This window comes from Schistocerca piceifrons, chromosome 2 (genome assembly GCF_021461385.2).
Source record: "Schistocerca piceifrons isolate TAMUIC-IGC-003096 chromosome 2, iqSchPice1.1, whole genome shotgun sequence".
NCBI lineage: Eukaryota > Metazoa > Arthropoda > Insecta > Orthoptera > Acrididae > Schistocerca > Schistocerca piceifrons.
The window spans coordinates 489,256,039-489,276,845 of NC_060139.1; the positions used below are offsets into that span (position 1 = coordinate 489,256,039).

General features: G+C 41.8%; 1 protein-coding gene across 1 annotated transcript in view; it reads left to right on the forward strand.

Annotated features, from left to right (window-relative positions):
- The window catches only part of LOC124775509 (histone-lysine N-methyltransferase SETD1B), a 1,200,073-nt gene that overhangs the window by 629,709 nt on the left and 549,557 nt on the right, over positions 1-20,807 (forward strand). Inside the window, exons 6-8 of the mRNA XM_047250341.1 lie at positions 12,645-13,077; positions 14,920-15,110; positions 15,153-15,280. Of these exons, the coding sequence (XP_047106297.1) occupies positions 12,645-13,077; positions 14,920-15,110; positions 15,153-15,280 (752 nt within the window). The remainder of the gene's footprint in view (positions 1-12,644; positions 13,078-14,919; positions 15,111-15,152; positions 15,281-20,807) is intronic.

The following is a 20,807-nucleotide window of genomic DNA, read 5'->3' on the forward strand; positions in this document are numbered from 1 at the left end:
GGAGGATGACACAGAAAAGGTTGAAATCGTATGAAAGGGCAAATTCTTACTGCAGAACTGCTTCAAGGGGTGGAGGATCATGCATTTATATCAGAAAAGGAACACAGTTCAAATCAAGACATGACCTCAGTACAGCAAGTGAAGACAAACACTTCGAAATATCAGCTATTACATTAACAGGGCTTGATATCACAAAGAAAATTAATCATTTTATGTGTGTATACATCTCCCAGTGGTAGTGATGACATTTTTTTTCAATAAATTAATAGAAGTTCTAGATAACGTGTGAAGTACAAAGGTTAACATAATTCTGTGTGGGGACATTAACATCAACACTAATATCAGTACCGAATCCAGCAGCACCCTCATAAATATCCTTCAAAGTTTTGGCATGTCCCTATTGGTCAATAGTGCAACAAGGGTTACTACAATGACTGCATCAGTAATTGACCCTGTGGCCACAAATATGGACAGGGAAAAATGTGATGTAGCTGTAAAAGATCTCTGACTATCAGTCAATTTCTGTCAAATAACAACATTAAAATCAGGCATCGAATCATTCCTTAAACTACAAGCCTACAAACGAATCTATCAGAAATCAAAATAAAAGATTTTTCAAATGAACTAGCAAAACAAAGCTAGGATGAAGTGTATAAGGAAACCAATGTGAATATGAAATTCCGTAAATTCTCCATTTTATTTAAACTGAACTTTGGAAAGGCATTTCCAGAAGTATGCACGTCTGTATCAACATCTCATAAAAACAGACGGATAACAGCGGGTATCAAGAAGTCCTCCCAAACACTTAAATTCCTCAGTTCCATGAAAAAGAGTAGCAATGATCCAGAATTCTTAAATTTCTATCAGAGATGCAAAAAGATCTATAGGAAGGTGCTGCCTGCTGCAAAAAAGTCATTCAATGAAAAAATAACATACAACGCAGAGAGTAAAAGCAAAGCAGTTTTGGATGTTATAAAAGAGGAAACGGGGTGAGGCAAAGAAACGCAGAATAACATACTACCAAGGGAGGTGGATAAGGTAATAAATGATCCACATACTTAGCAAACTATGTAAATGAGCATTTTTTAAGTATTGCAGAGAAGTTACAACAAAAATTCCCCAAAACAAACAGAACACCTGTAAATAATGTTGCACTAAATACAATGATGTTACTTCCAACCACAGAGAATGAAGACAATAAAACTGTTCAAAAACTAAAAAATAAAATGTTTGTAGGCTTAGATGAAGTACCAATATGTGTACTGAAACAATGCATAGAAATTATACAAGGCCCCTTAACAAATATAATAAATAAATCATTCACATCAAGGACATTTCCAGAGCAGTTAAAACAGGCAAGAGTTGTACCTTTGCTAAAGTAAGGTAATGCGGAAGATATAGAAAATTACCCACCCATTTCCATGCTGTCACGATTCTCAAAAATAATAGAAGCGATTATGAGAGACAGATTAATGAATTACTTGAATAAATACAATCTTTCAAGCAAATCACAGTTTGGTTTCCGAAGTGGCAAAAATACGAAGTCTGCCATAGTAGAATTCACAGAGGTTGTACTTGATGCTCTTGACAAATATGAGTGTGCTACAAGCATATTTTGGGGTCTTTATAAGGCCTTTGATACAGCTGACCACAAGATTCTATTAAATAAATTAGAAGCATTAGGAATAAGAGGGGTAGCTAATGACTGGTTTCGATAGTACCTAGCAGATAGGGTACAAAAAGTAGAGATAATGCATACTTCAAATAGATCTAAATATTTAGTGAAACACTTACCGGAACCAAAATACATTAATATAGGGGTTCTGTAAGGCAGCATATTAGGACCAATACTATTCCTGATATACATCAATGACTTTCCCCAGTAGTGTTGCTCATGGTGAAAAAATTCCCTTCGCTGATGACAGCAATATTATAGTCACTGAGAAAACAAGAGAACTCCTTGCAGGAAAGCATATGAAGCTCTCAAGGAAGTTTACGATTGGTCAATAAGCAATAAAGTGACACTGAACATAAAGAAAATTAATGCCATGAATTTCAGTTTGAAGAGGGAAAATGACAATGTTAAATTAAATGTAGATGGCACCTCTATAGACTGTGTAACAAATGCAAAATTTGTAGGAATGAATATTGATTCTCAGTTGAAGTGGTGTGAGCACACGAAGATACTTGCAAACAGAATGTCATCAACATGTTATGCCTGTAGAATCCTATCATCAGTGTGTAACATGCAGTGTCTTTTAGTTACGTACTATTCATATGTACACTCAATTCTTAGCTATGGCATCTTTTTGGGGGGGAACAAATGTACAAAAATATGAACACAAGTTTCAAACTCCAGAAAAGAGCCATAAGAATCATAACCAAAAATGGTAGTTAAGCTCATTGTAAAGATCTGTTCAAAACACTGGGGATTTTAACTGTTCCGTGTGAATACATTTACCAGTCAATTGTACACATCAAAAATAACATTGGTAATTACTCCACAAACAGTTCTGTCCATGACCATGGAACAAAAGCTAGTCTCAACTTACATTTGCCAAGAAAAAATAAACATAAAATTCAAAACAGCACTTTCTACCAAGGAATAAAACTGTACAATAAATTACCAAAAGAGATAAAAGAAATTGCAAAAATACACTTATTTAAAAAGGCAGCTAAAAAAGTACTTGTTATGCAATACATTTTACACAGCGAAGAATTACTCAAGCAAAAAAGAGTAGGGATTTGGTAAAAAAATGTTATACAAATAAATAATAATAATAATGATTATAAAACACCCAACACTCCATATAACACCTTCACACTGTTTTTTCCTTCTTTTCTCCTTTTCTAGAAAAACTTACCCCCCAAGCTATGTATTGCTCAGTACTAACACCTTTTCCTCTTTTTGAGCTCAACATCTCACTCAAAAACATCTCACTCATTATAGAGGGATGCTGACTCAGTTTTTCAGAATAGCAAATGGGAAGTTGTGGTACAGAAAATGGCCCAGAGGTCACTAGTGTGTGTGTGTGTGTGTGTGTGTGTGTGTGTGTGTGTATGAGAGAGAGAGAGAGAGAGAGAGAGAGAGAGAGAGAGAGAGAGAGTGTGTGTTTCTAGTGACTGAAGTTCAAAAATGGTTCAAATGGCTCTGAGCACTATGGGACTTAACATCTGAACTTAGAATAACTTAAACCTAACTAACCTAAGGACAGCACACACATCCATGCCCGAGGCAGGATTCGAACCTGCGACCGTCGCGGTAGCGCGGTTCCAGACTGTAGCGCCTAGAACCGCTCGGCCACACTGGCAAGCCGGCAAATAAAAAGTGGTGGAAATAACATTGAAATAGAACTTCGCGTAAATCTTTTTAAAGTTTTTTAAGAGCCGGTATTCAGTGAGTAATATACGAATTAGGAATATTCTACAGTTGACTATATACCACTCCACCAAGGATACTCGCAAAAATACCTGGTTAACGACTAGTCTAACGAAGTTCAATAGAAAGTCAGTTTTCGCACACTCTGTCCACGAATAGAAGGGAAAGATCATTTAATTCGCCATAGAGGGATCCGTCTGCTAAGTTCTTGAGCGATACAGCGAATTGTAGGTGATATAAATTTAACAGCACGGACAGGGCCGGAAACCACCCGTCGAGGTGCTTCCCGCGCATTCCGCAAGAGCGCAGCACTACCTGGCCCTATTCGGAGCGCCAGGGACGTAACGCGGAACTACGTCGCGTTGCTGCAAGACGAGGTGTCGCTACAGAAGCATACATTGTCGTAACGTATTTTTTTTACCAAAATAGCAACTTTTATGAGACAAAATCAATGATACGCTCTTTTGCAGAACTGACGAGAAATTGCTGGATAAAAATGTTTTGAATATGCGGATGTTTGTGATGTGGCCGTTTGAATGGCACGCCGCCCCGAATTTAACGCTATGGAGAGGGAAAAAATACCATAGATAAATTTTGAAAGAAATGATAGTGATTGTTATATTTTTTACAATATGCCATTCAAATGATTTTCGCCAGCATGAGAAGAGAGGCCTTTAGGAACCAAATAATCTTTGTCTGGGCATGTTTTTGTCGCATCAGAATTAACATAGTTCCTGCAAACTGTAATCTGTCCATTCGTTTGACGATATTTTATAAATTGTTTATTTGCTTGAACTTTTGTTTGCTGTTGATCTGTAGACAGCATTTCCGAAAAACTTACTCCTTATTTGTACTTTTCGTTGGAATAACACCCACACCGTATGTCTATATGAGATGTGTCATCTCAGTCTACTACTGCCACGCTTTGATATAACTGACTTAATAAACGTACTACGAAGAAAATGGATCCCGAAACTAAACGTTTTATGTCTAGCACCGGGTTTCTGTCTTGAGTTCATGAACAGTCCATTCGGAGTACACTCACACTCACACTATCCACGCTTAGCCATAGCTCTTTAAGATTCATTTCAGGCGCCATAAATGAAAATAAACTGTATATATCAAGATCTACATCACATTCCGCAAGCCACCTGATTGTATGTCCCGAAAGGTACTTCTGGTACCACTAATTGATCTCCCCTACCCTGTGCCAACGGCGCGTGGAAAGAATGAATGTCGATAAGTCTCTGTATTCGCTCTAATTTCTCGAATTTAGTCGTCGTGGTCATTGCGCGTGATGTATGCCCAATTCTTACTCGAAATTTCAGTAGTAAACCCCTCTGTGATGCACGACGCCTCTCTTGTAACGTCTGTCAATCGGGTACTTCGTTGGATCTTCCCTATCTCTTCTATCAGTCCTACCTGGTGAGGATCCCATATTAATGAACAGTACACAAGAATCGGTCGAACGAGCGCCTTATAAGTCACTTCCTTCGTGGATGAATAACATTTCCGTAAGTCTCTCCCTATGAATGTCAGTCTGGCATCTCCTTTTCCTGCTATTTGTCTTATGTGGCCATTCACATCAGATCGCTCTGGATAGTTACTCTAGATATTTTACGGTAGATATTGTTTCCAGAAATTTGTCAACAATAATACAGTTGTACAATAGCGGATTTCTTTTCCGATGTATGCGCAACATGTTATGTTTATTTATGTTCAGCGTCAACCGCCGGGGCCTACACCATTCATCAGTCCTCTGCAGCTAAATCTGTAAATCAGTATTGTCTTCTGGCGTTGTTACTTTGTTGTAGACAACCGTATCACATGCGGACAGTCTTAAAGAGCGTCAGACGCTGTCTACTGGACCATTTATATACTTTCTAAACAGGAACGGTCCCATCACAATTCATTGAGTACTGCGGAAATTACCTTTACATCTGTCGATTTTGTTCGTGTTGAGTTCTGTCTGCAATGAAGCCTCAAATCTGGTCCGATACTCGATAAGCTCTTTTTTTCTCTTCACGGCAGTGCAGGACCATGTCAAATGCCTTCCTCAAGTCAAGGAACCCGGTATCACTTTAAGCTCTCTACAGCTCTGTGGATCTCACGGAGGAACAGAGCGAGCTGAATTTCGCAAGATCTCTGTTTGCGGAAACCATGTTGATTTTTACTGACGTGATTTTCGTTCTCCAAAAACGTCATAATTCTTGAGCATAAAACATTTTCCATAAGTCTGTAACAGATTGACGTTAACGATATGGGTCTATAATTGTGTGCATCTCTCCTAAGGCCGATCTTGAAAACGGGAAGACCAGCGCTTTTCAAAAATGTTCAAATTTGTGTGAAATCTTATGGGACTTAACTACTACGGTCATCAGTCCCTAAGCTTACACACTACTTAACCTAAATCATCCTCAGGACAAACACACACACCCATGCCCGAGGGAGGACTCGAACCTCCGCCGGGACCAGCCGCACCCTGCGCTTTTCTCCAGTCTCTAGTTACCCTTCATTCCTCCAGCTATCTACGATAAATTGCTGCTAGAGGAGGACCAAGTTATTTAGCATGATCTTTCTAGAATCTTATAGGTATCTCATCTGGTCTTGATACCTTTCCACTACAAGGCGATTGTAGTTGCTTTTCTATTTCACTTTCGGTTATCTGAATATCTGCCATTTAGACTTTCGTACCATGACTGAAAGGACGGTCTGTATTGCGATATTCAGCGGTGAAACAATTTCGGAATACCGAATTCAGTATTTCGGCCTTCTCTCTGTTACCTTTCGTTTCGGTGCCAGGATGGTCTCTGAATAAATGAATAGATGATTTCGAACCGCTTACTGAGTTTACATAAGGCCAAAATTGCTTGAGGCTTGTATTCAGATCGGTCGGCAAAATTTTACTCTCAAAGTCAGTGAATGCTTCCCTTATTTCTCCCCTTACGCTCATTTTCGCTTTGTTCAGCTTTTGTTTGTTAACTACATTTCGACTTCTCTTGAATCTGAGATGAAACTCTCTCTGTTTATGAAACAGTTTTCTATCACGGCTATCAAACCATGGTGGGTCTTTCCCATCCCTTAAGGCCTTGCTCCGCACATACGTGACTAAGCATATTGAAGGGAGCACTTGTTCACTCCACGAAACGATCTCGCTGGTTCATTGCCTACGAACCTTTCCTTCAACTCCCGAAAGCTAAGCCTACTCCATAGCTGACTCGATATTCCCGTGTCACCTGTGACCTTGGGTCCTACACAGATGAGTAAGGGTAATTTTCGACACGCCTTACCGGTATCAGTGTCTGTGTCGTTACTAGACGCCGAGTTCATTTAGTTAACGAGTGTCTTGTTCACCACGCCTCTTTTCTCGCTAGTACCTCCTCCTTTCCTCGCTCCTCTTCGGTCTCTCTGCTTTTATAATCTTAATGTTTACCTTGATATCAGTCCACCTATGATTTGCCAATTTGCCACCAGTTTCCTGTCGCTGAAGCTATCCTGCACTGTTGTATATAGATTCTTCGCATTATTTCAATTGTCTTTCAATCCACCCGCACTTCTTTTATCCAACTGTTGCGATTCGCAACTTCTCGGTCAACATGATGTCGTCCAGCCTTCATTTCTCTTTCGACTCGTGACTGAAATTGCCTCTGCACTCTTGTACAACTCTTCTTTTGATTTATATATAGAAACCTGGTCTCATTTCTTCCTGCCCCAAATAAATCTCTAAATCTTTAGTTTCTAATCCTGCCACCGGTTACAGGTTTTTTCACCACGGCTTATAACTGTCGAAATACAGTGTTGTAATGTGGAATTCCTCAATAGATGCTATTGTCCATAGGTTGTCTTTGCAACAGATCGCTTTTTCTGTTGTACATGGGACCTATCTACAGTCAACTGTAGTTCATCTACATCTACGTCTGCAACTACATGGATACTCTGCAAAGAACACTTTAAGTGCCAGGCAGAGGGTAGATTGAACCACTTTCACAAACAGACAAACGTAGGGTCGGCAGTCTCTTTAGTAGGTGTGTTCTATCTTCTAAGTGTTCTACCAATAAAACCCAGCCTTTGGTTCGCCTTCCCTACAACTTTTCCCACATATCCTTCCCAATTCAAGTTGTTCATAACTCTAATTCCTAGTTCTCTTTTCTGTTCTCCCCTAAATACTGGAAGCTATATACACTATCCATCATTAATCATTCAACTTCCCGTCGGACTCGTGTACACGGAGCGAGATTTCATTGCAATTTCAGAAAGATTTTTCAGCGCTATTTTTTCACGTTCTTCATTCCCTTGTAGCGAAGTCACATTGTCGGGAAAGAGTAGGCGATCTATTTAGGAGTGTGCTTTATTTGCTATCCATTTTTTACATTTACGCTAGTGTGTTTCCCGTAACACAGATTACAAAGAAAGTAAACAATAGATGCACTCATGTTGTCAGCGACTGGTATCTAATACTTTCGTACAGACTAGTTTTATTGTGACTCTTCACACTGGATGCTTTTAAGGAAATGAAGAACTGCTTTGCCAATATGTCCATCAGTCCACTAATGGCACTTATCTTGAAATGTTGATAAATACAAGCCGATGACCATGAAAAATGTAACTGCATCAGATTAAAGAATTCTTGACACACTTCTAGAACATGATACGTCGTTTAAATACCTAGATGTTTTACTGCGGAGTTATATATAACAGAGCTAAGATTTGAAATCAGTGTTTGTAAAAGTGCAATGCATTTTTTGTAAATTTGTTAGGGAAACAAAACGTTAGTGTTACATACTCTGTAGTATTGCTCCAGTGTTTAATGTCACTCGTGAGGCCGTACATATAAATAATATCTGTCTACACGCTCAATGAAAAGCCTGTCAGAGTTAATCAGAACATTTACGAGACTACTACCACTACTATTACTACTACTACTGCTACAAACCTGAAACCTTCAAGACCGACTAACTTTAAATGTTTCACAACTGTCAAATGTAAATATGTTTATGGGCGATACAATGCGTGCATTGTCAGATAGTACTACTAATGTCACTCTTACAAAATGAATGTTATTAATTTCACTTGTAGGATTTTACCACAAAATGCGATGAACCTAAGCGTTAATTACTCACTTTTTAATTCCACGTGGAAACAGATATGCCATCGACTGTATTTATTTCAAGTAGTAAATAGTACAGCAAACAATCGCAAATAATATTTATAGCAAATCCACGGTTTGGTCTCTGTGTGGCCATCTTCAGTGTAGTAAATGTAAATTAAAACGTCAGAAATACTTATATGTACAAACAGTCCCAACTGAACTATTCATTGCAAGGGCTGTTCAGTAGAAAAGACGTGTTTCAGAGTAGAGAAGATGAGCAAGTGCTCACAGCTCTTACGGCATGCACTTATATCCACAGGACATTTTTCTCGTTTTGTTCCATACTAGCACCTCTCACAATATGGAAAGCAAATAGCTTGCAATAGAAGACATTTGTTTCACAGTATCGAAGATGGAGAAGTGCTCATAGCTCTTAAGGTATGCATTTTAGAGCCAGTGTTTGCTGTACCTTTTTGCTTCGAATGATCATTCCTGTTACATCACTGGTCCTATGGGCCAACAGCATCGAATCATTAATGCAGATTTTGCCCTATGGGATATGGCTTTTGAATCACCCTGTATGTGCGCGTCACATTCCCAGGACTCTCTCAGTCAATCGTAGTCGGGCATTCATCTTCTCTGCAACTGACTCTACGTGCTCATTCCCTTTCCTCCGTTTCGCATCCTAATTTAGGTTTTCCCTGATTTCCCTAAATCGCTTCAAGCAAATGCCGGGATGGTTTCTTTGAAAGGGCACGGCCGACTTCCTTCCCCATCCTTCCGTAATCCGATGGGACCAATGACCTCGCTGTTTGGTCCCCTCTCCCGACTCAATCAACTAACCTGCCATTTTGCATACATGTTAAATCGACGTGAGCGAGGTAAGCAGGAACTCGAACCATTAAGGAATGTTAGTTACATGCTTCATGGATAATTTGAACTATTCTTCTATCGAAATAACTTGAAAAGAGTCAGTTTACTAGATACGTACATACTGTTAGCATTTATTCATTTTACAGGTTAGCAGTTCTTAAGTATAAATTCGTGACGGAATGGAATGGCTTCCCCATAAGAAATGATTTTAGGTTAGATTTAAAACTTTCTGAGCATGAGTGACCCCAGAAAATTATTTATGGGACTTTATTGAGTGGAAACATGCAGAATATGTAGGAAGGCTGATTCGTAATATGCTTCTTCCAGTCCAAGTCTTAATCAGTATGCAAACCCAAAAATTTGGAGCATTCTACCAAATTTACTGACCCCTGTTCATATGCTACATCAACTAATGGTATGACTATTTGTCGAACATAATTTAATATAGCGTGTTTTCTCAAAATTGAGAGACAGTCCATTTGCAGGGAATCAGTTAATAATTATTTGAAAAAAATCATTAACAACACTTTATCCATTTTATTGGCTGTTGAAGTCCGTTGCTGTGGATTATATTGTTTTAATAAATACAGCAACCAGGCACTTCGTTATGTATTTTTATTTAAGCTAATACGTTTCGGGCTTTCACCCATCTTCAGTGAGCGTAGTACATATTTGCGTCTTCAGTCAGTACATAGTTATACAACATGGACAACAAACTGGACGCTACAGTTCCACTGTGCAGAATAACAATATTGTTTAGCTACTATATTTGTCGAGTCGTATATTTACGATGTATTGTTATGTAAGTGTACTTACTTTCTACTCTGTTTGTCGTTGTTCCGATCCTCGCTCTTGTGGGTGTGGCACAAACACTTTTTTACTCCTATTTTGCACAAAAACAGCCCAGTATTCGTCATATTGCGGGCTGACATGTTTGTTTACATCAAAAGATACACCCGTGATCAAAGATTACAACTTGTTAAGAAAATGTAATCTTTGACCATAAATGTGCAAATAAGCAAAGATGTTAGTCGGCAACATGACGCATAATGGTCTGTTTTGGTACAAAAGAGAAATAAAAAAAGTGTTTGTGCCACATCCATAAGGGCGAGAGTCGGAATAACAACAAGCAGAGTAGAGAGTAAGTACACCTAAAAAGAAATACATAGTAAGGCAGTTTGGAAGAACCGTTATGAGAGGATTTCAGGACCTCACTGCGACCGACATATATCGAACATGTGCAGCATTGTATTGCTACGCAATCCATTTGCGCCAGTACACTGAGTAGATGTATGAACGTTTTCTAATTAAATCATGGGAGACGGTAGGTGGATTAATTTTTATTGACATAACGAACGCGCGGCTTTATTTTTAATGAACATTAATCCACCTACCTTCTCCCACGATTCAACATCCATACACTTACTCAGTGTGTTCGTGCAGACTGATTGCTTAGCAACACAGAGCTGCACGCATTCGATATGTATTACTAATAGGGAGTCTCGCGAAGTGTAGTAGCTAAACAAAACTGCTATTTTGCAGACGGCAGCTGCACCGTCCAGTTTGCTGCCAATCTTGTACCTCCGTGCTGCCTGAAGACTCAAATAGGTATTATCCTAATTGAAGATGGGTGAAAGCCCGAAACGCGCGTTAGCTTAAATAAAATTACGTAACAAAGTGACTGGTTGTTCTATTTATTCTAGCAATAGCATTCTTAACAGTATCTTCTGTTGCTCTCTCTCTAATGGGATTTATTATAACACTAGTGTCGTCTGCAAAAAGTACGAGGGTGAGTCAAATGAAAACCTTAAATATTTTCTTAAATATTATTTACTGTGCAGAAGCGGTACAAAGCTGTATCACTTTTCAACGTAATCTCCCCCACACTCAAGGCAAGTCCTCCAGCACTTACAAAGTACATAAATTCCTTTAGAAAATAATTCTTTTGGTAGTCCGCGCAACCACTCATGCACCGCGTCGCGTACCTCTTCATCAGAACGGAACATCTTTCCTCCCATTGCGTCTCTGAGTGGTCCAAACATAGAAATCACTTGGGGGAAGGTCTGGTGAGTATGGTGGATGAGGAAGACACTCAAAATGCAGTTCTGTGACTGTTGCAACCGTTGTACGGGCAGTGTGGGGCCTTGCATTGTCATGTTGCAAAAGGACACCTGCTGACAGCAATCCATGTCGCTTTCATTTGAGTGCAGGCCGCAGATGATTTTTTAGATCTGTGTATGATTCACTGGTGACAGTGGTCCCTCTAGGCATGTAATGCTCCAAAATGACGCCTTTTCGTCACAAAAGAAAGTCAGCGTACCCTTCCCTGCTGATGGTTCTTAGAAACTTCTTTGGTTTTGGTGATGAGGAATGGCGCGATTCCTTGCTCGCTCTCTTCGTATCCGGTTGGTGGAAGTGAACCCAGGTTTCGTCCCCAGTAACTATTCTTGCAAGAAAGCCATCACCTTCTCATTCAAAGCGCCCAAGATGTTCTTCACAAACATCAACACGTCGTTCTCTCATTTCAGGAGTCAGCTGCCGTGGCACCCACCTTGCAGACACTTTGTGAAACTGGAGCACATCATGCACAATGTGGTGTGCTGACCCATGACTAATCTGTAAACTTGCTGCAAAGTCATTCAGTGTCACTCGGCGGTTTTCCTTCAGTATGGCTTCAACAGCTGCAATGTTCTGTGGAGTCACAACTCGTGCCTGGCCTGGACGAGGTGCATCTTCCACTGAAGTCACACCATTTGCGAACTTCCTACTCCATTCGTAGACTTGCTGCTGTGACAAACATGCATCATCTTACTGAACCTTCATTCGTCGACGAATTTCAATAGGTTTCACACCTTCACTACGCAAAAACCGAATAACAGAACGCTGTTCTGCCCTGGTACAAGTCGCAAGTGAGGCGGCCATATTTATACTGATACTGCGACGGTATGCGTGCATCTGCACTATGTTGCCACCTACAGGCCATTCTGCACGCTGTTTGTAGCACGCTTACCAACTTACAGGATAACAGCGCAAAATTTCGATTAGTTATTTCAAATTTAAGGTTTTCATTTGACTCACCCTCGTATCATTTCTACTTGTTGAATGTTAAATGTGATACAAGGAATAGGACTGCCTTTACGATTCCTCTGCACTCACTAAAATATTGTATATTTCCAGCATTGTTTGGGTTATTCAGCACAACTTTTTGCGCTCTGTTTGTTAAGCATGATTCAAACCAGTTGCGCGTAAATGTTTGACTATGCGTCGGTGCTGACCTACGTGTGCCCTGTCCTGTGCGTGCAGCCGAAGACGCGCGTGGCGGGCCAGCTGAGCGTGTCCTCGCTGCGCTTCTCGTCGCTGCCGCCCGACTCGGCGCTGCAGCGCGCCGCCCGCCGCCTGCCGCCGCGCACCGTGCCGGGGGCGTGCGCCGCCGAGAGGCACCGCGAGGTGCGACGCCGCCGCAACGACGACAACTTCTCCGACGACTCGCTCGAGTCGGAGCCCGTGGGGCCGCCGGCCAGGGAGAGCGACCGCGCCGACGGGGCGGCCGCGGGGCTGCCGCCGCCCCCGCCGCCCACGTCGCCGGCGCCGCCCCCGGCGCCCTCCCCCAGTCCTAGCCCCGGCGCCTCCCGCCGGCCGCAGCGGCCGCCCGTCGCCTGGGAGGTAGCGCTGCACGACCAGCCGGGCAGCACGAGGGTCGTCGGCCGACGGCGCCGCCGCTCCGCCGATCACATTGGTCAGTTCTAAAACTACCGTAGGCTACCGTAGTCTATCAAAATGAGCGTAGACTACGGCAGTTCCTTAGCAGTATTGGTTAGCTAAGTCCGTAACCGCATTACCAGAACGTTAGGTATGTTGCATACCTGTCAGGCGGTACCTCAAATCGACGGCTCTGTTTGCATAAGCGATCCGTGTCTTACTACGTAGAGTCCCCTAGAAACTGGAAACGGCGAACCGTCTATAAACTGAGTGAGGATATATAAAGGGCTGCATAACCTAGTGAACACTTACGTTCTACATAGTTATCCTCTTGCGTATTACTTAAAAATAAACAGTGTTTACAGAAAAGTTGAAATTGTCAATTTTTATTTCAGTTTTGTTTTTAAATTGTTGAACTGAACATGAAAGTGAGGGACATGGTACCAAAAATTTAAAAAAAATTTATTACAGATGTATCATATATCGCTAGAAAACTCCATTTCCTCAAGAAAAAGGTAAAATAAAAAAATAAAAAAACAGAATGTCATCAGGTTTATGTAAAACATGTTCCTTTTATTCACTAACAGCTTTCGCACTTATCAAGAGGAAACTCGTTGCCTAGATCATGATGAAGAGCGTTCTATTGAATACAAAATAATAACACATTTCTGCATGTAAAGTGTACTTGCAACAAAAGTAATTGCTTTGGTTGCACAAAAGAGCATAAGTTACACAGTCAATTAGTTTTTTACTACTAATAAAATGCAATTTATATTTTGCAAGGATGGAAAATACGCAATGGATTAACACTGAACGGTGTATGGTTTTAATTACGTGCATAACAAACAAACTAAGTAAGAGATCTCATCGTCTCTCAGTTTCTCTCTCAGACATTCAGTTATGTTTCTTTCTCTACCAATGCCATTGAGACTACCAGTAATCTTACCATTTACTAAGCCGTATATGTACAGTACGAAAACTACTCAACTGTAGTTTTGGTAGAACGCAACTCTAGTGAATGTCGACTCTACCATCCCCAATCTCTCTCTCTCTCTCTCTCTCTCTCTCTCTCTCTCTCTCTATTCCTCCTGCTGGTCTCGAGCCTTGTTTATTGTTGCTGCAAATTCAGATTCTGTCATAGTATTCAAATCATAATTCTGTAAGCCATACATAGAACTTTTCTGTTTGAAATAACAATATATGCATACAAATATTTATTATCGTACGAAAATTTGAAGTAAATCGCTCAAGAACATATCGAGATTTTTGGTAATGTTATTTCCCTTTTATTTATTTATACACTATATATATTAAAAAATTGATATATAAGGCACGTGGATATTCGAATGCAACATTGTGTCAAAATTTCAAAGCAATTGCTGAAGAACTTTCGTAGATTTAAGATTTTGAATTAATGAAAGTATAAATTTTCGTTTACTTAGGTGTAAATCTTCGTTTGTTCAACATCGTAAATTTCCGAAAGTTCTTGACCGTTCCCTTTGAAATTTTTCATTGGAATACACGCGTGTCTTTATATTATATGGCACATAAATATCTGTGTTACATGTATTATATACCTTCTTATACTACATACCGCTGCAGCAGCTACATAAAACACGCGTGTATTCAAATGCAACGTAGTGTCAATCTTTGAAAGGAATCGATGAAGAACTTTCGGAGATTACGATTTTGTACAAATGATAATTTTTAGTATTATTGATGTAGCTTATTGTTCTGTTACGTGCAATTGCTGTGTTGTGCAATCTCTTCGTATTGGACGATAATCGTTGTGCATTGCCCAGTGTAGTATAACCCCGAGTATGTGGTTGGCTCGCAACTAGTCAGACTAACAGCGGCTTTCTTTGTTCCGCTCGCGCAGCGTCCGGACAGCGCGGTCGCGGCCGTGTGGTGGTGGAGCGGCGCGCCGCCAGCACCGAGGACGACTCGGCGTCGGCGTCGGCGTCCGCGTCGGCGACGCCGTCGAGCGACGGCGGCACGCCCGAGTGGCCGCGGGCGCGCGCGCTGCCGGCGCACGGCACGTACGTCATCCGCAAGGGCCGGCGGCGAGAGGCGCTGCCGCTGCAGCTGCAGCTGCCGCAGGTGCCGCCGCCGCCCGCGCTCGCCTCCGCCTCCTCCGCCGCCGGCGACAGCGAGTCCTCGCCGCCCAGCGGGGAGCTCAAGCGCTGCAGCTCCACCTTCGACAACATACGCTCCCTGCTCAACGAGGGCCGCCTCGAGGGGTCAGTACCGCGCACACATTTGTCCGAGATTGTAGCGCATGTGTTGTTCTGAATAACATGCAGGCATGTCCAAAGGAACAGGTACTGCGGCGAATACAGCCCGTATGAGATACGTGAATTGTATTCGCAGTTGCGAATATTGACAACGATCAGCTGTAGAATGGAATGACGACAATGAAAATTTGTGTCCGATTGCGACTCGAACCCGTAATTCCCGCTTATAGTAAGCAGTCGCCTACAGTTAGACTATCCAACTACTAATAAAATTATAAACAGCCGACCAGTTGCAATGGATAAAAAAATTCTTTTCCTAGTTTCGACAAATATAAATTTGTCTTCTTCAGGAGGTAACCTAAGGGCAATGAACATCATAGCTTACATTAGTTTTTTTTCCTTTATTGTATTTCGATTCCCCCCGAAGGGGGCGGGCTGGCAACAGCTTATTACGCTGCTCTGCAGCCTACAGACTTTTTTAAAACGTAAGAAAGAATATTAGGAACAATAAAAGCAGGCGATACAACAGTGACTGAAATTGTAAAACGGCGCAAAATTGTGGAAAGTTAAAATATAAAGCAATGTGTTGGCAAAGCTAATAAAATACACAGAAAGCAGACAGGGAACATAGTAGACAGACAATTAAAAAACATGGCGACAGTCTGGTTTCTGTTCGCAAGAGATATAAAAATCACACCCAGCAACAGTATGATGTCCGTTCGCAACACTTCGGAGAAGACATACAACATTGATCACTCACTGTAAACACTGTACTAAAATGACGGCACAAAGATAACACACCATAGCCGAGGGCAGATGGGGGGAGGGAGGGCACCTGGACAGATGTGGGGGGGGGAGGGGGAACAAGGAGGCAGCAGGAGAGGAAAACCGAAAGGCTGGGAGCCAAAGGAGGGAGAGGACTCATAAGGGAGGGGAGGGGCAGGGCAGACGCGAGAGGGAATGGGAAAAGGCAGAGGGGGGAAATGCAAAAGGACTCGGGGGAGAGAAGGGGGGCAGCGAGAGGGTAGACGGGGATAAAAAAGAGGATGGAAGGGGGGCGAGAGGGAGCCCAGGAAAAGGACGTAGGAAAGGAGGGGGGATGCGGATCAGAGTTGATAGGAGGGATAAATGGAGGGAGAGGGGGCATCATCTGGGAGGGGGAGTTGATGGAAGCCACCTTGAGAAAGGAGATGAAGGGTGTAGAGATGGAGGGTAGGGGGGACACAACGGTGAAGGCAGGGCAGAGGGCGGGGGTTGGAGAGGAGAGGAGCAACCAGGGGGTGAGGGGGGTCAATGCGGCGGGAGGTGTAGAGTATACGGATATGTTCGAGGAACAGGAGCAGATGGGGGAAAGGAATGAGGTCATAGAGGATCTGCGTGGGGGAGCTTACATTAGAAAAGTATGAAACTTATAAGCCAAGAATAAATTTTAAGACAAATTAGAGAACTCTTGCATTACAGAAGTATGATAACGACGACTGGTACTTACAATTTTACATTAGTAAGGACTGATGTAACATCGCCGTTTTTACAGTTGTCGGCATAGATCCTTGTGTCAAAAGTAAAATATAGCCCTAGAATTAGGGTTTGTCACGTTAATATAAAATAGCTCATGGATCTTGCAGAGCTCACAACAGACTGAGTGTGATCGGCGAGCGTAGTTACTCTGAAAACAGGGCAGATGGTGCTCGTGCCGAGAAACATGTGCCAATTGGCGTACAAAGGCAACGTGTAAATTATCGGTATTAATAACGTCCTTATGTAGAGTAACACTAAAAAAAGCAAGGTAATTAACACTCCCATTATAACAGTATGGGAGCATTGGTACAAATAATGTAGCTATACATCAAAAAAGGCAAATGGCGCTTACGCCGAGAAACTTACGCCCAGTGGCATATACAGCCAAAATATATAAAAAATTACGTTACTATATTAGTGAAGCCCACAAGCGCTATACATGTCAGAAATTTAAAATTGACAATAATGGCTCTTGTCAAGAAAGAATTACAAAGACTGGTTCACGATCCTGTTAATACACATTCACAGGAAAAACAATTTTTTTTTCTTCCATACCGTCAACCATGTGTCTACAACGTGCACTCGTACATCCAATATGTATATTCCTGTACAGCGGAGACATTTTAATTGATACTCACTTGCTCATTGTCGGCGCATAGATACGAAATTGCAGCGCCTGTGTCGTTCAGAAGTACGATGCTGTATTCGTTTAGACATACACACAACACATGTACTGCAATACCGTATTCATCCGCCTACAACGCGCAAGCGACTTTCAATTAAAATGCCTGCCCTGTACAGAAACAGACATGATTAATCCAGAATGAGATTTTCACTCTGCAGTGGAGTGTGCGCTGATACGAAACTTCTGGCAGATTGAAACTGTGTGCCGGACCGAGACTCGAACTCGGGACCTTTGCCTTTCAGGAGTGCTAGTTTTGCAAGGTTCGCAGGAGAGCTTCTGTAAAGTTTGGAAGGTAGAAGACGAGGTACTGGCAGGAGTGAAGCTGTGAGGAAGGGGCGTGAGTCGTGCTTGGGTAGCTCAGTTGGTAGAGCACTTGCCCGCGAAAAGGCAAAGGTCCCGAGTTCGAGTCTCGGTCCGGCACACAGTTTTAATCTGCCAGGAAGTTTCAGACATGATGAATGTACGAGTGCGGGTTGCAGACACATGGTTGACTATATGGAAGTTTGGGCTTGGCCGTGAAGCATGATTGGATAGCCTGATGGTAAGGCGACCGCTCACTACAAGCGGGAAATCAGGGTTCGAGTCTTACTCCGGCACAAATTTTTGTTGTCGTCATTCCATTATACAGCTGAAGGTTGTATGTATTTGCAACAGCGAAGGTACTTCATACAAAAATTTATCTGGCACCTCAGTTCCGCTATAGTCTCTTAAGACAGCAGAGGGCGTGTCTCTACAACACTAACAAATGTATCCAGTGTACTGCCTCACTCACTTGTCAGCATAGTACAATCTTCGAAAGAAATTGTTCACTTTTCTACAGGATGTGCTACTGCCCAAATCTAGGACAAAAACTCGGTCAAAAAAGTGCCAGGAAATAAATACACTGTCAAGATGTTATTCTGGTTTTCAGCCCCAAGACTGGTTTCATGAAACTCTCCACGCTAATTTATCCTCTACAAGCCTCTTCATCTCTGTGTAACTACTGCAACCTACATCCATTTGAACCGTTTGCTGTAGTGAAGCTTTGATATCACTTTAAGATTTTTACTCTTCACACTTTCCTCCATTATCAAATTGATCATGTTCTGGTGTCTCAGGATGTGTTCCGTCAACTAGTTTTCCTTTTGTCTTCCTTTAGAAAGTAGATTAGGAAACGAGACACTGAAATCGACTATTTGGGCAGCAAAGCAGCGGAGGAAGGACAAAGTAGAAAGAACGTAAGATGCAGACTAGCAATAGGAAGAAACGCATTTCTGAAAAAGAGAAATTCATTAACACTTAATATAGACTAGCAATGGGAAGAAATGCACTTCTCGAAGAGAGAAATTCATTAACACTTAATATAGTGTTAAGTGTTGGGAAGTCTTTTCTCAAGGTGTTTGCCTGAAATGTAACCTTGCATGGAAGTGAAAAATGGATGATAACAAGTCCAGACAAGACAATAGACGCTAGTGCGAAAAATTCTGAAGACTCGGTAGGTAACTAATAAAGAGGTATTGAATCGAAATGAGTAGAAAAGGAATTTCTGGCACATCGTACGTAGCTGACATCGCTTCGATTTTGGCCACGAACACTATGCAGACATCACGCTGGAACGGAGGGTATTGAACGTCTCACTGAGTTGCATACTTTTGTACTTGTATGTGCGGCGTTCTCTGATTCCAAGTAATCCGTGACATTACGACGTGTCCATTGTCTTGTGGTATGTGACTCATCGTCGTTGTACATGCTTTTGGCAGTAAGAGTAGAGTAATTATAAAACACCTAAAAGAACGTGCAGTCAGTTGGCAGTATCTGGTTTATTTCGCAACTGTGTTCACTACATTGTTAATATTGGCAGCCATTCTTCTACAGCAGCTCCTTCAATATGTTTATCATGTAGATAAACCAATGAAAAATCCAAACAAATCCGTCATTTTTATCGAACACCTCTTCCAGCTAGCTAATGACTCAATGCCTTGTTCTGGGGCCTCTCTTTACCGCACAGGTTCCCAGGCAGTATTCCGCAACACTGGGCGATAGATACATGAATGTTGCTAAGCCTAATTCCACGAGCTAACCTGCAAACGCGCTCCGCATTGTGTCTGTCTTCGGTACTGCAATACGTCACTAGGTTGATCACGATGGATCACCTCCTCCCTACCTAACAAATAAGTAATGAAAACTCCAGTTCTGCCTCAGCGAACACATGTCTTCTACACACCACGAGGCCTGCCGTCCGACTCCTCGAGTTCGTGAACTCCCAAAATGCTGCACGAATTTATCTACGTTTAGGCCTTCGATACAATTGGAAACAGGAGCAGAATGTGGGCACTTTTATTGGGCATTTTCTGCTTCCGGTAACATAACTCCTGCAAGGTGCTGCTTCGTGACAGGACTTTTACGATGTTGGAAACACCGGCCATCATGGAGAAATTAAGCGCCCTTGAAACCTGCCTACTCTGCTACGACGTCCACCCATTTAGGAGGATATGGAAAGATCGGCGCATTATATTCTGGCTGAAAAAAAATCCTTCGCCTTGCAGTCAGAAACTGCCCGAGACGACTATAATAGCGTCCAGAAATGATTTGTTACGAAATGAAGGTTTATTTTGTTTGTAACGAAACATGTTTCGCTTATTCATTAAGACATCGTGAATGGTCTACAGTATGAAGAAAATTATTTAGTTATAGATTTTTGCTAGGCGATCTGTAGTGCTACCTGGCAGTACGTTTAAGTGAAGTGATTTATCACTTAGTTACGAAAATGAAAGTACGTGATAAATCACGGCTATACGTAAGTAACTAACTAACTTAAATCCGTTGCCAGGAAACACTACATATCACCAAATAAAATATGTTCAGTACAAGGTGCGTCCGAAAAGTTAAGAAATGGTCTCTGGAAACAAAGGAAACAATAGTTACAAAAAAATAACTCTACTAATCTTCAAAGTAATCACCATTAGCTACAACACACAACAAAATCGCTCGTAAAGCTGATGGAAACTATCAGCAAACGCTTCTTACGGAATCGCTCAGAGCACCATGGTTAGGCAATGCTGGACATCAGGAGCGTCTGAGAATGTTCTTGGACAATAGTGTTTACGCTGTCGTTGCCTATCTTCAGCTCTTCTGTTCTAATACTCGAAGACAGCCGACGATCATCCGCAAACATACATAGCACTCGTGTACTTACAAACTGGAGCGCAAAACGGAGCGACGCGTTAGGAAGAAGTTTTCCTTCAAATTAGGGAAATGGTGACGAAGATTCATGGGAACTTCAGTGTAAGTATACGACATTTAAGCAGTGGGTAAAAAGCGTGTGTTTGTGTGGTGTAAACTCTTTAGAGA